The sequence below is a fragment of the Polypterus senegalus genome, chromosome 3 (assembly GCF_016835505.1).
Source record: "Polypterus senegalus isolate Bchr_013 chromosome 3, ASM1683550v1, whole genome shotgun sequence".
Lineage (NCBI taxonomy): Eukaryota > Metazoa > Chordata > Cladistia > Polypteriformes > Polypteridae > Polypterus > Polypterus senegalus.
The window spans coordinates 45,474,947-45,492,167 of NC_053156.1; the positions used below are offsets into that span (position 1 = coordinate 45,474,947).

At 42.5% G+C, this 17,221-nt stretch overlaps 1 protein-coding gene across 1 annotated transcript in view; it reads right to left on the reverse strand.

The window, feature by feature from the left end:
* LOC120526471 (retinal guanylyl cyclase 2-like) overlaps positions 1-17,221 on the reverse strand; it is a 100,062-nt gene that overhangs the window by 46,654 nt on the left and 36,187 nt on the right. Inside the window, exons 8-10 of the mRNA XM_039749637.1 lie at positions 16,773-16,949; positions 14,019-14,175; positions 640-789 (exon numbers count right to left, since the gene is read on the reverse strand). Coding sequence (XP_039605571.1) covers positions 640-789; positions 14,019-14,175; positions 16,773-16,949 — 484 coding nt within the window. The remainder of the gene's footprint in view (positions 1-639; positions 790-14,018; positions 14,176-16,772; positions 16,950-17,221) is intronic.

Consider the following 17,221-nt stretch of genomic DNA (forward strand, 5'->3'; position numbering starts at 1 on the left):
CTTCAAACATGTCATCATTGGTGCAGAGCTCATGATCACGCACTTACAGTCTGTCAGGTGTTTTATGTGATTTTACATTTATTACTAGATGCATTGCTTTTCATGTGGATCAAAGAATTTTTGAAAAAGTAATTGAAAAAATTATATGATAATTCAAATTATGTGAGTACTGTGAAAGCTGTAAAACAGGTAAACATCTAGATGTGATGAAGAGTAGAGATCGATTTGTTACAAGATAAAGCTGAGCCAAACCCATTGGTGAAATCTGACATCATCATGAGCTGCTTCTTCCGTCTCATGAAGACTGTTGAGAATGGATATTTGCACATCAGACATGGGGGCTGCAAATCTGAACAAGTATTTCCTCAGAAAAATGCACATAGGCTTTGGCAGAAGGTCAACCTAAGAGAATTTCAGTAAATGCATTGATTCTCAGGTTTTGGAAATTAAACATTTTTAAAAAAGGTCATGAGAAATTATAGGTACTGAGAAAAAATTGTGAATAAGTTGTTATTTAATATTAAGAGGACAGGAAGATATGGAACAAGATGATCCGCTGTGGTGACCCCTAACAGGTCACCAAAAGAAGAAGAAGAAGTTATTTAATGTTAAGCAGACTACACAAGCAATGCTACTTACCATCACTGGGCATATCAGTCATGCAGTATGGGGAGTTTCTGCAGATCACTTCTTGCATTATGATGGAAAAGCTGTAAACGTCGCCTCTAAAAGTACCTTTCCGTTCCAGGTTTGAGTCTCTCAGCAGCTCTGGTGCAGTCCAGAACTGGTCTGAAAGAAGATGATATGATTTTAGCAACAGATACTTTAAACAGATGGCCTGTTCATTGTTGATTTAAGGTTGTGGATCCTTTAAAATAAAGCTACAAGGAGAAGAACAATTCCCACTATTGACAACTGTGGTATTTAAAATTTTTAATATACAAGTGGTACCTCGGTATAAATCCTTAATCCGTTCCAGATCCTTTGACTTATACCAAACATGACGTATACCAAATGAATTTTTCCCATAAGAAATAAAGGGAAAATGATTAATCCATTCCCATGAAAAAAAAATCCTATTGTTATTGGCATATTATCCATTGATGGGGTTGTATAAAATAATTTAAACACTACTTAATACTAAAATACATAAATAAAAAAGCAATTAGATGAAATAAATGAAAATTTAACCACACTTAACATTTTAATAACGTCTTTGTTTTTCACAATCGTAGATCTTGGCATATGGTATGCAGCAGCCATGTCCCGGATACGCATGCCACCTTCATTCTTTTTTCAACCATCATTTCAAATTTACGCAAAAAAACACAAAATCACATAAAAATTCACAGAGAGTTATAGCACGGGTTGTTCACTGAATGCTAGCAACTGGCGTACTGACGCTCGTGGGCAATCGTAGATTGGCTCGAGAGAGGTAAACAAGGGTAGCGTGCGGTGTTCTAGCACACGAGTCGTATTCCAAACAAAGGTCGTATACCAAGCAAAATTTTTCGTGTTCCAAACAGGACGTATATCAAGTTGGACTTATTCCAAAGCGGACGTATACCAAGGTACCACTGTACTCTCTATCCCTGGTTAAAACATTAACTGCTTGGTGGAAATTTGGCACGGAATGTTCTGGTCTAATGAACAAGTTATACCATTTACCCTTCAGAAGTTGTATAATGAGTGTAAAACACTGAATTAGCTTCCACATATTACTGATCACGCAACCTAACTTTTTTTTTTAATGTGCTAATTCTATTAATCAAAGTCATATTATATCTAGTTAATCAAAGTCATTTGAGTCAACATCAACCTAAGACTGGAGCCAGTCAGAACACCCAAGTATCATAGAGCACAATGATCCAACAAACATCCACAGTCATCACAAGTTTCTTTTATAGCCACCCGTTAACAAATTGATCTTTGGCATACAGCAAACCAAAGAACGCTCATGGAATTGAGAAGATCCTGCAAACTCTACAGTATTTCTGGCCTAGACAGTGAATGGGCCAAAAAAAACTAACTCAAGGTCATTGAAGCTGTGAGGCAGTAGGAAAGTTCAAGGGGCTACTATTTAACTCATCATTAATAGCAGGAGTAAGAATTTGATCCAGAAATTATTTTGGATTGCAATAGGTCTATATACCTATACATCCATCCTTCTATTTTCTTAACAATTCACCTTTTTTGTGGTGTTCGCTCCTTTTGTGGTGCCTTATTCAAATACTGACAATTAAGTGATAGGAAGTACAGACACGAGTACAAATGGCTCTGAATGCTGCTAGGGAGCAGCTCTTTTGGTGTCATGCTCATGTCATGCTAACTAAATTGCAAACTAATTTCTGAATGAAAGTTTGAATGCAAAGAAAATTAGGATTTCAATAAGTGTTATAATGGACATAAATACCACAAAATAAAAACATCTGGTTCCAACTGGTTATGATACAACTGTCAGACCATGATGCACTGACATTCACAGATATTCAAACTTCTGAAATTCTGAAATATTATGTTATGAAAGGTGTGATAACCATACAGGGACTGGAAATATGAGGGAAATGTAAATTCTATATATATATATGTATATCTATGTACTATATATATATATATATATATATATATATATATATATATATATATATTGTCACGCACGCAGTAGGAGGAGGCGGATTGATCCGATAGCACCTGGGAAACCATTCGCCAGGGAATGGCGGGTATTAACTTTCTCCCTCTGCTTCCTCATAGAAAGAAAGACCTTCCTGCACCATAGGCCTGGATTGACCGCAGTGCGATACTTCCGCCTTCCTCCGCCATCTTGCCCTGACGTCATCCTTCCCATCCTCCCTTGCGTCCTTCCCGCATCCCTCCACTTCCGCTCCTCCCCAATAATGGCCGCGCGCCAGGAGTCGGCGCGCATTATGAACTGTTTGTTTATAATTTTGACCAGCTTTTTTTGTTCTGATTTACAATATACGGGGCCGGAAAACCCCAACCCTTGCTACTGTCTCCTCGGTCCTTTACAAGTGGCGTAGCCGGCAGGATAGAGATCCCGAATGACGGAGGGACAGGACCTCAACACGGTGCTGCAGGTTATGAATGACCAGCTCCAGGCTGCAGCTGCGCAAGCCGCCACCACCGGGAGCTGGAGGCCACAAAGGCCAGGTTAGTGGAAGCCCAACGGCGAGACCAGACCCGCCCAGACAGCAGCCTCCTCCTTTGGTTTCGATGGGCCCTTCGGAGGACGCCGATGCATACCTGGGCATGTTTGAGAGGACGGCCACCCGGAACGAGTGGCAGCGGTCCGAGTGGGCGCCCATCCTGGCGCCATACCTGAAGGGATTCGCTGCTGGCCTATTATGACCTCCCTGAGGAGGAGGCCGCTAATTACGACCTCCTCAAGCCCGAAATACTGGCCCGCTACGGCATTAGCCGGGCCAGCAGGCGGCCGAATGGCGGAACTGGGTCTTTGACCCTGAAAAGCCGCTTCGCGCCCAGGCGTTCGAGTTCTGGGGCAAGATGGGCCGCTGGCTACGGCCAGAGGGACCCGACGGGCGGAAAGTGGTCGAGCGGGTGGCCTGTGAAGGCCTGGTCAATGCGATGCCCAGTTCCCTCGCCCAGCAGGTCCGGGGACACGCCTACCAGAACATGTCGGGCCTCCTCGACGTCCTGGAGCGTCAGTTGGCGGTCCTCCGACTTGGGGGTCAGAAAAGCCTGCTCGCTGGAACCGACAGGGACGGGCGGCCACCCCGAGCCCCCTCGACGCGCTGCAGAAGCGCCAGCCAGAGCCAGAGAGAGACCGGGTCCGCCGCGCTGTTTCAAGCCTATGGACTGCAGCTGGACGTCATCGGAGAGGTATTGTACCCGCCGCATCCCTTGGCGAGTCCGAATCACGGAAGTGGTGTTACTAAATGGGCACGCCGGGGTGGCTTTGTTTGATTCCGCAGCAACATTACCATTGTTGCTCGCCGTTTGTCTTACCGCAACAGTGGTTAAAACAGCATTTGTTGGTCACCTGTGTGCATGGGGGACTAGGTCATATCGTTCGCCACTGCTATGTCACCTGGAAGGGGAACCAATCCAAATGACGGTCGCTGTGTTACCTGACCCCCTTCCCAGTGATTTGGGACAAGACTGGTCTAAAAGAATCAGCGGTAAGCCATTCGCGCTCCCGGGCCTCGTTGGATCTTGTTATGAGGGGAAAAGGCACCCCTCCGCGGCCTCCACGCCGTGCACAAGGGCAGGCCCTATGGGCGCTGGTGTCTCGGGGGACCTTTCCATGGCTACGGACCTTGACCCGAAGATTCCGCCGGAGAAGGGACTAGCCAGGAACTCTTCCCGGCCCAGGCCCCAAGACCCTCTCGGCCTGGACCATCAATTTCGGTCCACGCCGGCCTCCTTTAAGAGGGAGCAGTGGAATGATGACTCCCTGCGCTTTGCCCGAATGCGTCGTTCTGCCTAACAGCTCAACAGCGGACGGATCCACACCGCGGAACCCTTCTTTGTCCTTGAGAATGATCTGTTGTACCGAGTGGCTACCCATGAGGCGAGGTGCGGAAGTTGTTGCTAATTCAGCGTACCTTCCGGCGGGAGATATGCGAGTTGGCACATGCTCACCTCCTAGGCCCACCTCGGGGCGAAAAACACTGGAGAGGATTAAGCCCGCTTTTACTGGCCTGGGATCAATGAGGAGGTCCGGCGGTTCTGTCAATCCTGTCCGAGTGCCAGACCCGCCAGATTCCTAGGAGGGACCGTGCTCCTCTAGTCCCTATTCCCCTCGTGGACATCCCCTTTGAAAGGATAGGGGTCGATTTGGTGGGACCCTGGAGCCCTCAACCCGTGGCCACAAGTATATCCTAGTCATGGTGGACTATGCCACCCGGTACCCAGAGGCGGTTCCCCTGCGCCCGCTAATACTAAAAGCATCGCACGGAACTGGTTAATTTGTTTTCACGCGTGGGCATACCCAAGGAGGTCCTCACGGACCAGGGTACGCCCTTCACTTCGGATACGTTCAAGGAGGTAGCCAAATTACTGCAGATAAAGCACCTGAAAGCGTCAGTCTATCACCCGCAAACTGACGGGTTGGTCGAACGGTTTAATCAGACGCTTAAGCAGATGCTCCGCAAGGTAGTCAGCGCGACGGCAGGAACTGGGACCAGCTCCTCCCGCCGTGCTTTTGCCTACCGGGAGGTACCCCAGGCCTCTACAGGCTTCTCCCCTTTGAATTACTATACGGGCGACAACCCCGGGAATCCTCGACATCCTAAAAGAAGGCTGGGAGGGAGGCTCTTCCCTCCTCTAACATTTTGAGTACGTGCGCAACTGCGCGACCGACTCACAAAGATCAGGCCCCTCCTAAAAGAGCACGTGACTCGTGCGCAAGCAGCGCAGGCCGGTGTTACAACCGCAACTCCGTCCTCAGGGAGTTCCGCCCGGGGGACCGAGTTATGGTGCTCGCCCCGCCTCCCACTCGAAGCTGCTCGCTCACTGGCAAGGGCCTTACGAGGTTAAGGAGAGAAAAGGACTCGTCGACTATTTGGTGAAACAGCCCAATCGTCGACCGAAAGTGAGAGGATCTATCATGTCAACCTGTTAAAGCCCTGAGAGATAGAGAGGAGCTCCCAGCTCCCGTAGGTCACTCTCCCTTTCGCAAGCACAACTGCCCTTAACCTCGGCGAAGAGCTGACCCCAAGCAGCGGCAGGAGTTAGCCCAAACACTCCGAGCCATCCCGAGGTAGTGAGCGAGTCACCCGGCCGGACGCTGATTGAGCACCGATATAGTCACGGAGCCGGGGTAATCGTCCGGGAGGCCCTACCGACTCCGGAGGCAAAACGCGCAGAGGTCGAACTGGAGGTGAAACGTATGTTGGACATGGACATAATTGAAGAGAGCCATAGTCCCTGGTCCAGCCCTATTGTCCTCGTCTCCAAGCCAGACGGCTCCTGGAGGTTCTGTAATGACTTTAGACGCCTGAATCAGATCTCCAAGTTCGATGCCTACCCCATGCCCCGCATTGGCGACCTCCTTGAGCGGCTGGGTACGGCTCGTATCTGACTACCCTTGACATGACAAAGGGTATTGGCAAATTCCTTTAACGGCATCCGCAAAGGAGAAAACGGCCTTTAGCACCCCTAGCGGGCACTGGCAGTACAAGGTCCTCCCATTTGGGCTGCACGGGCCCGGCGACCTTCCAACGTCTGGTAGATAGAGTGCTGAAGCCCCACCAGTCCTATAGCGCCGCCTACCGGGAGTGGCGTTGTCATCTATTCCGGCACCTGGGAGGAGCATCTACTGCAGGTCGCAGCTGTCCTCCGAACACTGGCTAAAGCCGGCCTCCGCATAAACCCCCGGAAGTGTTTTTTTGGATTAAAGGAGGCCAAATATTTAGGCTACCTCGTGGGACAAGGACAGGTGCGCCACAGAGCTCCAAAGTTAAAGACATCTTAGAATGGCCCGTCCGAGTACCAAGAAACAGGTGCAGGCTTTCTTGGGGCTTGCGGTTACTACCGCCGGTTTGTTCCCGTTTCTCGAAGAGCAGCACCCTTGACTGACCTGACAAAAAGGGCGCCCCTATACGTGGTGTGGACCGACAAAGCAGAACACGCGTTCAGTGACCTAAAGAAGGCCCTAACGCCGGCACCTGTGTTACGGACGCCCGATTTTGGGCTCCGTTTATTCTCCAGACCGACGCTTCGGACACAGGCCTGGGTGCCGTGCTGAGCCAAAGCGTCGATGGTGTCGAGCACCCTGTGATGTACCTTAGCCGGAAACTGATGGACCGGGAGACCCGGTACGCGGCAGTGGAGAGGGAGGCCTTGGCCATTAAGTGGGCAGTGACCCACCTCCGTTACTACCTGCTGGGTGCGAATTCGCTCTGGTGACTGATCACGCTGCACTTCAGTGGATGTCCCTACACAAAGAGTCGAATCCGCGGGTCACCAGGTGGTTCCTGGACTTACAGCCGTATAAGTTCACTGTCACTTATCGGCGGGCACCCTTCAGGCCAATGCCGATGCCCTCTCTCGTATTCACGACCTCTCGGTTAGGTCCGCCCGACCTGGCGGTCCTGGGCTAAGGGGGATCGTGTCACGCACGCGAGTAGGAGGGCGGATTGATTCGATAGCACCTGGGAAACCATTCGCCGCCAGGGAATGGTGGGGTATTAACTTTCTCCCTCTGCTTCCTCGTAGAAAGAAAGACCTTCCTGCACCATAGGCTTGGATTGACCGCAGTGCGATACTTCCGCCCTTCCTCCGCCATCTTGCCCTGGCGTCATCCTTCCCATCCTCCCTTGCGGTCCTTCCCGCATCCTCCACTTCCGGCTCCTCCCCAATAAAATGGCGCGACGCCAGGAGTCGGCGTCGCGCATTATGAACTGTTTGTTTATAATTTTGACCAGCTTTTTTTGTTCTGATTTACAATATACGGGGCCGGAAAACCCCAACCCTTGCTACTGTCTCCTCGGTCCTTTACATATATATATATATATATATATATATATATATACACTAGGGGGCTTCGCCCCCAGCTCGCTTCGCTTGCCAATCCCTGTGTTTGGTTAATCAGATATACAATTTTATTTTTTTTTCTTTGGAATTGTTTCAATTTCATTATTTGCACTTTTACTTAAAAGCTTCATTAAAAACAATATTTTTTGGAGACACATTGTGACAACGCAACGCACAACTGCCCATGAGTGAATATTGTTTCTGTTTCTCTAATAAATAATCCAACTTTTTCTAATGTTTGTCCCTGTGATTTATTTATTTTGATAGCAAAAGCTATTCTCACAGCAAACTGTAAACATTTTAATAGGAATGGCATATCACGATGTCCTCTGGTGTGTAATGATATTCTCGGAATATATACATTACCTTTCTTTTTGCCTGTTAAAATTTGAATCGCTTCTCTGTGATCATAAATATACACCTGACTGAATTGTGTATTCTTTGAAATTCAACTTGTCATTACTTTAACTGTTGCAGGACCACAGATTCTCATAGTGTATGGTCCATTATTGTGTAAATCAACGTTTTGTGCATTGAATGGTGCAAAGGCGAAAAGACTTTGTTGTCTACTCTTTGCCTTTTATTTCTGACCACGATTTGTCCTGCTCTTTTTTCAATTACACCTGGTTCTGATGATTAATCACCTTTTGTTTTTCGGTAATGCGATCTTTTCTTTGATACTGTACTAACTGATATGATAAAGTGTCACAAAAGTTTTACTTGAACAATCGCTGACTTCTTAACCCCAAACACAACTTTCTAGCACCTTCTCCAACCCCTCCTCCCCCGGGTCTCGCCCAATTTACCGCATCAATCAGTACTCCGCTATCAGTCTTCTGTGCTGTACTTCGCCCTCCCTCAATCGGACCGAACAGCCACTTAAAACCAAAAAGGCTTCAACCTGGCTGGGACACTACAATACTTTCGAATTTTACTGCTTTCATATTCTTCACCTTTCTCTGCATGTGTATTACACCATCGTTTGTTTGAGCCGTTTGAATTCCACTGCTTTCATAATGTCTTATCTGCCTTTTTTTCTCTCCAACGCCTTTGGGTCTCTATTCTCCGTATTGTCCTTATACGCTTTATATGTGTTGAGAGCATATGATCTGTGTGCACTACGTGCTTTTACTATGACTGACTGTTCTTTGATGGGTGTGCTCTTATATATCTTTTGTAAGTAGGGCATGTCTTTCAAGAATCTCATCTTCCATGTCCCAGCGAGAGGGCCCTGGGACAAACACTTGGCACCAAGTCTCATGTTTACTGTCCCCGTGAGACGCTCCGTGGCAAGCCTCTTTTGTCTCGTGGGTCTTTTAAATGTCTAACGAGAACTTCCGAGAAGATCACGTATCTTCACCTTGCTTTTGCTTTCCAGGATTTGTTTTTATAATACATATATATATATATATATATATATATATATATATATATATATATATATATATATATATATATATATATATATATATATATCTGTCTGTCTGTCTGTCCATTTTTCACGACAGAACTACTTAACAGATTTAGATTTTGATTTAGATTTTTTTTAGATTTAGATTTTGGATTTTTTCTATAATTTGCTTGAACATGCCGGTTGATTTTGCGGGTGGGACCGTTCTCAATCACACGCCAGCCACCATTCGAGTTGCTGTATCTCTCGACAACGTGTTGGAGTGTACCTTACCTTCGCTTAGCTAGCGATACCTGTTTGTTCAGCAGACATTATCATCTAGAGCAGGGGTCGCTCGCGATCTGTCATTAGTGCGCAACCCCATTCCAAGTAGCTCACCAAAAGCTTAATGAATCCTACATAAATTTGAAAACTTAATTAGTCCAATTAGGGGTGGGCGATCTTTCCACAAAAATCATATCACGATCCTTCACAAAATCATGATCCACAATCTGAATTGCAATCTATCTTTTCAATGTGGCATAGACTTAAGAGAATACCCGGACTCAAACTCAACAAGACCTAAGTAACACTTTATTTTAAATATCAAACAATGTTGAATTCAATTGTTCTCTCGTTTGCTAGCTAAGCGGAGTTAAGGTACATGCCCCGAAGCTGGCAAATGAGTGAGGAGGCCCATTGCGTGTTTCTAGGATTCACGCAAATACATTAGTACCACAAGCAAATTATGATACATAGTGAAATGACAGAAGCCGCAAAATCAACCAGAATGTTCAAGCAAATTATAAAAAAAAACCCAATCTAAATCCTTCAAGTAGTTCTCTCGTGAAAAGCAGACAGATGGACAGACATTGGATTTTATATATTATATATTAGTAAACATTCAAAATAACATGCAGTTAAAGTCTCAACAGCATTCTCAGCATTTCTAGGGCTTAGTAGAGCCAGATACTGTAACTCTAAGATTCTTCACCAAGCAGTACTGAAAATGTCTGCATTGTTTGGGTCTCCATACCTCTGTGAGTCTGACATGAATGTCATGAAATCAAAGTTCAGAACAAGACTGACGGATGAACATTGAAATGACTGCAGAAGAGTGAACCTGAGTGGCTACACTCCACCATACATCTGCCTCTCTTGTTGACTCCATGCAGTGCCAGTCATCTGACTAACTAAAAAACACACCACACATGCAACTGGACCTGTGAATACTGTGAAACAGTGACATGTAAGGAATATCTGTGTATTTGGAATTGCATTGTTTTGTTTTGGCAGCATTCATGTTTTAATTCAATAGTGTGAGATACACTAGAAAATGCATACAGACATACAAAATGCACTTGCAGGTGAACTTAATATTTTTTGTGATGTTTTAATGCAAAATGTGAGTTGTGGTCACCAACGTTTTGTAAATGTTCAGGCAAAACAAGCTTATTCAGTTTGTTGGGGATGAAATAAGCTATGAGAATAAATGTTAGAAAACATGAATAGCTCTCGGCCATTTTCATTTTGTAAAAGTACCTATCAGGGGAAAAAAGGTTGGAGACCCCTGATCTAGGGATTGTTAAAGAGTAAAGTTTGAAGTTTTTGAGAGAGAGAGATCACAGCTACGTGTGTTTTAGTGGGTACCTACTTATTGGCAGAGATATCACGGCCACATGCTCTTCTCCCCATGCAGGGGATGCTCTCCCGTCAGAGCTGAACACAATACAGATACAGTGGTGACATTTCACGTTGGAGTGTACCTACCTTCTGCTTGGCCAGAGATACCTTGCCAACATTTTACATTTTTGGCAAAGAGATCACAGCTATATTCTCACCCCTGACAGCAAACCCAAAGATATTATATGTCAAGAGGCCCTAGGGTACGAAAGCTATCAATATAAATTCTTTTCAATACAAATTATTACATTTTTATTGATTTTTGAAGCTTGTCCAGTTTCACTGCTACGTGGGCAAAGCTGTGGGGGACAGCTAGTGTACATATATTTATGTGTATGTATATATATATATACACTAGGCGGCTTTGCCCCCTGCTCACTTCACTCGCTGACCCCCGGGCCTGCACTCTGCGCTGGCTTCTTTGCGGTTGCGTATGGGGATACAGTTGTACAATTTTAACAGATTTTTATTTTCATGGGAATTGTTACATATGCATAACAGAAATAACTATTTTACATTACAGTGAGTAATAAACCATAGTAAAAAAGGGTAAAATGTAATAATTTGAAAGTAAATTGTTTCATGTTGTGTTAAAGTTATTTGTTGCGTAATACGATTTTGTTTTGTTTGGCTTTGAAATTAACAAGCAAATACTTTTTAAACTTACACTTTTACTGTAAAACTTCAGTAAAAACAATTTTGTGAATCAAATTTTCATCAATGCTGCATTGAATTTTGATTCTGTGTTTGGACTTTCATTGTGACAACGCAACATATAACTGCCCATGATTGAATTGTGTTTCTTTCTCTCTATTACATAAAATGGCTTTTTTGATTGTTTGGCTCTGAGATTTGTTAATTTTCTTTGCACAATCTATTCTAATGGGAAACTGTTAATGTTTTAATATGAATGGCATATCAAGATCTCTTTTGTTGAAGATTTACTACATTACCTTTTTTGGATACATCCTTCTTTCTACAGTAATTCGTGCGGTGGAAGACCGGACGGTGTTAACGGTTGTAAATATTCTTCAGGATATTGTAAGTTTTTTATTCATCTTCCACAAGATTCCACAAAATCACCACCAACTGTTTCAGCATAGTGTATTGATACGCATTTAACCAATTTGCCGTGTAACCGATCATTTTTGGCATTAATTTGTTTGACTTCATCGTTTCTCAGTGCTAGGATTGTCTGTGTAGTCATTTTTTCTGTTGATAACTCTTCGTGATGAAATTCTTCAATAAGATCTGGACATAATATGTCTTCTTTAATTGGGAACTTAAAGTGAGGAAAACGCTAAAATTTATAAGAGCTGAGAGAGCAAAAACTGTGTCTGTCAAAAGCATTAACATGAATGAGAGGTTAGATTACTGTGTGTGTGTTTGAAAACGGTTGAGAGGACGGCGTGACTTGAAAAAATCTCATGGCCAAGGTCTCAACTCATGGGACTTGAAAAAATCTTCCAAAAAGTCTCGTTTCGTCGCAGGATGTTTTTATATAATAGAGAGATATATATGTAGTGGTAGTTCAGGCTTGACTGACCTGTAAATTATATCCAACCATCACTTCTGGCTTCTGACCCTCTCACTCCAACCTCAAGGTCATTTGAAACTGAAGTTTACACTCACAGTATCAAGCACAAGGCAGGAATCAGTCAAACAAAGGCACAATAATGCACACAATAATCATACTCACGATCAGCAAGCCAGATTAGTCATGTCAGTTAACTAAACACACGTTTCAGTAATGTTAGAGGAAGTCTGAATGTCTGAGTAAAACTCACAATGACACAGGAAGAATGTGCAAATTAATCATAGACAGTGACTGGGATTCAGTCCTGGAGCTGTGAGGGAGCAGCACTAACCAGTATGCCACCCTGTAAATTACATGCCATTGCCAACTTTACAACAACATAAACATAAACAACATTTATTTATATAGCACATTTTCATACAAACAGTAGCTCAAAGTGCTTTACATAATAAAGAATAGAAAAATAAAAGACACAATAAGAAAACAAAATAAATCAACATTAATTAACATCGAATAAGAGTAAGGTTCAATGGCCAGGGGGGACAGGAAAAACTCCAGATGGCTGGAGAAAAAATAGAATCTGTAGAGATTCCAGACCATGAGACCGCCCAGTTTTAGCCCATTGCCCATAGCCCAACTTTACTATAAATAATACACACAATTCTTTCATTTCAACTTTGTACACAGTTTAACAACAAACATTTTACTCGGTTGTGGTGGAACATTCAGATATTAAAGTGGTAACAGTTTACCTATAAACTCTATTCTTTCATAATATTCATAACTATTTCATGAATAGTATAGGTCACAAGTCAGATTTATTCAATTCAAAAAATGTATTAGTGACTAATTGTAATATTCTGAACATAATGTTGCTGGTATTTGTCAGAAACCATTTGCCATTGATTTTTTTCTTTTACAGATTATCATAGTCCAATCTGCAAATAACAAAACACACTCCAAAGACTGAAAATGATTTGCTCACCATTCAGGACTGAGTCTTATATTAATTAAAGTAAATAGATAGATAGATAGATAGATAGATAGATAGATAGATAGATAGATAGATACTTTATTAATCCCAAGGGGAAATTCACATAATCCAGCAGCAGTATACTGATACAAAGACACAATATTAAATTAAATAGTAATAAAAATGAAAAAAAATTAAAATAAAATTAATGTTCGCATTTACTCCCAAGAAACACTTTCTCTCTGTTCATATAACTTAACAGTTGCACCTTCCTGAAACACACTTAGCTGAAAACCCTAAAGATTTATTAATAAAGATGGACTTTGTAGTCACCATTAACAGCAGTTCTCTCACGTGTCTCAGTTACCCTGTGCTCAGACTTGATGTTCTCTACATTAAAGTGCTTGGTGTGTCAAGTGGTCCCTGTGCATGTTGTCTGTTTACAGACTAATATTTTCCTTTGCTCTTATGTAGAATTCCCTAATTCTTATTTTACATGAAGAACCTAGCTTAGTCAGTTGTCAGTCTGTCGCATGTGTTCAATTTTAGCCAGCATCCCATGCAGTCAACTTTCATTTCTTACTGATGCTCTAATGAATATTTACATTGTATGTTATTTATTGCCTTAAGTTGGTAACTGAACATCTAAATATGAATTCTAATTTGCCTGACTGGTTTCCCTTTAGTAATGCCAAATGATCTCTAAGAAGACTGAATAACTAGGTGCTGATTTGAGAATTGGGTCATTCTTCATGCTCATTGTGGTCTTTGTTGCAGATGTCCTTAATGTTGTGAAAAATGAAAACCTCTGGTTGATGTGTCTGCAGTAGCTCTTCTCTGCCTTCCCATCAATGCTTCCTTAAAAAACCAAACTGACTAGCGGATAAATGCTTGACTACTGTTACTTAAGAGGTTCCTACCTTCAGGACTTGGCTCTAAATGAGGCAACTTCTGGCATTCAAGGATTTCATTATATCCATAATCAGTAACTTTCAGGACAAAGCGGCCATCCACCACGCAGTTGCGGGACTTCAATCGGCCATGAATCAGCTCACGATGGTGCAGATACTTCATTGCCTGAACAGATGTAAAGAACATAGTTAATGGTAAACTTAATATTTGGTTTTGAAGTGTACAGAGTAATACGTACAAATGTTAGAATTCCATAATTAAAATTACTTTTAGTGCATTCTCTTTATTTTACATTGAGTAATAAAAAATATACTAGCCCACCATTAATAGTGGTCTACAAATAGTACTTTGCCCCTGCCCTTATTACCAGGAGGGACTGTAGCTTGAGTGTTTATTTCCCAGTCTTCCTGAATCTACAATGTGATATGACTCTACAGTTCAAACAACCTAACACTCAGACAAATCACATGCACTTGTTACTTTTGGTCTCCTAGGTTGTAGGCAAGATAAGTACATGTGGCGATTTATGGCTGACCGAGCTGAGGCCGTTCATACTTAAGGACGGCCATAGGAAATCAATAGGGTAACAATCTTCTAGAAACTACCAAAACCAGCCACTAGAGGCCATAAAGGTTACATGCCTTTTTTTAATCATGGCATTTCAGCAGGGCTGCCAGCCATAGCATGGTATTCTCTACATACTGTAGATGCATTGAGAGAAGTGGTGGTGGAGGTGCAGAGGTAGCATCGAGAATATCGGTTTGTGTTGCTTCGTACCAGCAGTTAAAGTATTCATATCAGTGACCCACACCACACTCAAAGACCCTCAATTGCAATGACCTGTAAACTTTGTGACTGACATATGGTCAGTTTGACAAATGGCTGATGCCAAATGGAGCTGTAAGTTGGCGCATGTCTGCAATTTATAGTTATTTTTATAGTACTAGGATGTTGTGTTATGTTAGCCATTATGAATGTAGTGAGAAGTCAAGCAAAATGACCCCTTTTATTGGCTGACTAAAAAGATTACAATATGCAAGCTTTTGAGGCAACTCAGGCAAGATTTAATGAAGAAGGGGCCTGAGTTGCCTCAAAAGCTTGCATATTGTAATCTTTTTAGTCAGCCAATAAAAGGGGTCATTTTGCTTGACTTCTCACTAGTTATTTTTATCAATTTGTATAAGACTTTCAGCTTTTGACTAATGATTCCTTGATTCTCTATTACCCATTTTAACAAACATGTGTGGCCAGACTAGAAAGAACCAGATGATTTAAAAAGTGGCCATTTAGCATGGAGAGGACAGTACTGACTAAATGCCACAGCTCTGCACTCAGTGATAAAACATAAAGACAGTAACACCATCCCACATTATTTTTCATTAATTGAATCCTTATAATCATTACCTGCTATAAAGAAAGAAAATATTTCACTTCCAATTTATGTATGAATGTATGAAAATAAATCAAATGGACAAAGAGAGTATTACGGAGTGTAGTATGTCCTCTTTCTTTCTATACAAATTTAAAGTTATTTGAAAAACTGAATGCAATAATTCTGGTTGGAAAGTGAAATGGAATAAGGATAGCAATAATTCTAGTCAAGGTTAGAGAAGTGTTTGAAATTTCCATGTCCTGATATCCCCTAGAGTACAAGTCCAAGGAGGTTCTGCTCAGCCTTTATAACACACTGCTGAGGCCTCATCTGCAGTTCTGTGTGCAGTTTTGGTCTCCAGGCTACAAAAAGGACATAGCAGCACTAGAAAAGGTCCAGAGAAGAGCGACTAGGCTGATTCTAGGGCTACAGGGGTTGAATTATGAGGAAAGATTAAAAGAGCTGAGCCTTTGTTCAAAAGTATGAAGGGAATTAGTACAGTGATTTGAGACTGTAAATTTGACACAAACATTAAGAAGTTTTCTTACACAGACACATGGAGTAAGCTACCAAGTAGTATGATAGACAGTGGGACTTTAGGGCCCTTCAAAACTCGAACTGATGTTATTTTGGGAGAATTAAGTGAATAGGACTGGTGAGCTTTGATAGGCTGAATTGCCTCTTCTCATCTCAATTGTTCTAATGTTCTAATGTTACTCAGTCATGGGTGGCAGGAGCTTAACCTGGCAGAAGTAGCTCTAAGACAGGTACAAAGCCTAAAAGGGAGGCTAAATCTCCAGAGAGCACACATCCGAATCATTCAGTTTGTGCCACAATACCCGTAACTTACAAGTCATGAAATGCATATAGGAGGAGTGCAAAGAACAGATTTAAAACCTACACAGTAACAGTACTCTGTTTTAATGTGCACTTAATGTGTCCTGCTCCATAAGTCAGGTGACAAATTCACGATCTGTGGTTCCTCATTGATTGCAGTACATTACCTTGTGTATGTGAGCCTTAGTCTGATCAGTTTGGAGCTCAGCCTCCCACCTGACAAGACTAAACAGTACTAAAATAATTATTTATTGGTTTCCAATCCATGCTCAGCTGTATCCAATATCACCTAGCAAACTTAAGTCGACTCATTGCCTGTGAGACAGAAATTCAAAGGTAATTTTCACGTCCAGGTCTTTGTAAGAAACTGTTGAGTTAACAAAAGGGTAGGATGTGCAATAACTATGCAGCTTAGAAAAAGTGTTTTAATCAACACTTTAAGATGTCATGCATGAATTGGTGATGGGGAAGAAAAATATGAAAAACAGGAAAATAAATTGACTTACAGAATAACAATTTTAATCTTTAAAAAAAAACAATGATACACTTTCACCTTGATGAGATCAAGTAGGAGAGACGATTTAAACATCCAGTCCAGCTTCATGTCGCTGTTTCTGATAAGATCTTCCAGACTGCCTCTAGAGCAGTGCTCTGTGACAATAGCAAACACGCCACAGTCGTGGAAAAAACCAAGGAACAGGTTGACATTCTCATGGCGCATGTCTCTGAGCTGCAAAAAAAAATGTAATAAAGTCAAATACAAATTACTAGAAGTGGTACTCAGCACCATCTGGAAGGAAAATCCATATTAATAAATTATGGAGTTTATGTGTAATATTTTACATAATACAGATACAATCAATCAGTACATATTTATATATACAGTAACAGGATGGTGCTATAGTTGGCACTGCTGCCTTAGATGTCCTAAATTCAAGTCCTACGCTTGCTTGTTGTCTGTTTTTAGAGTTTGTATCCTCTAACAGATTTTTCCTCCAGGTG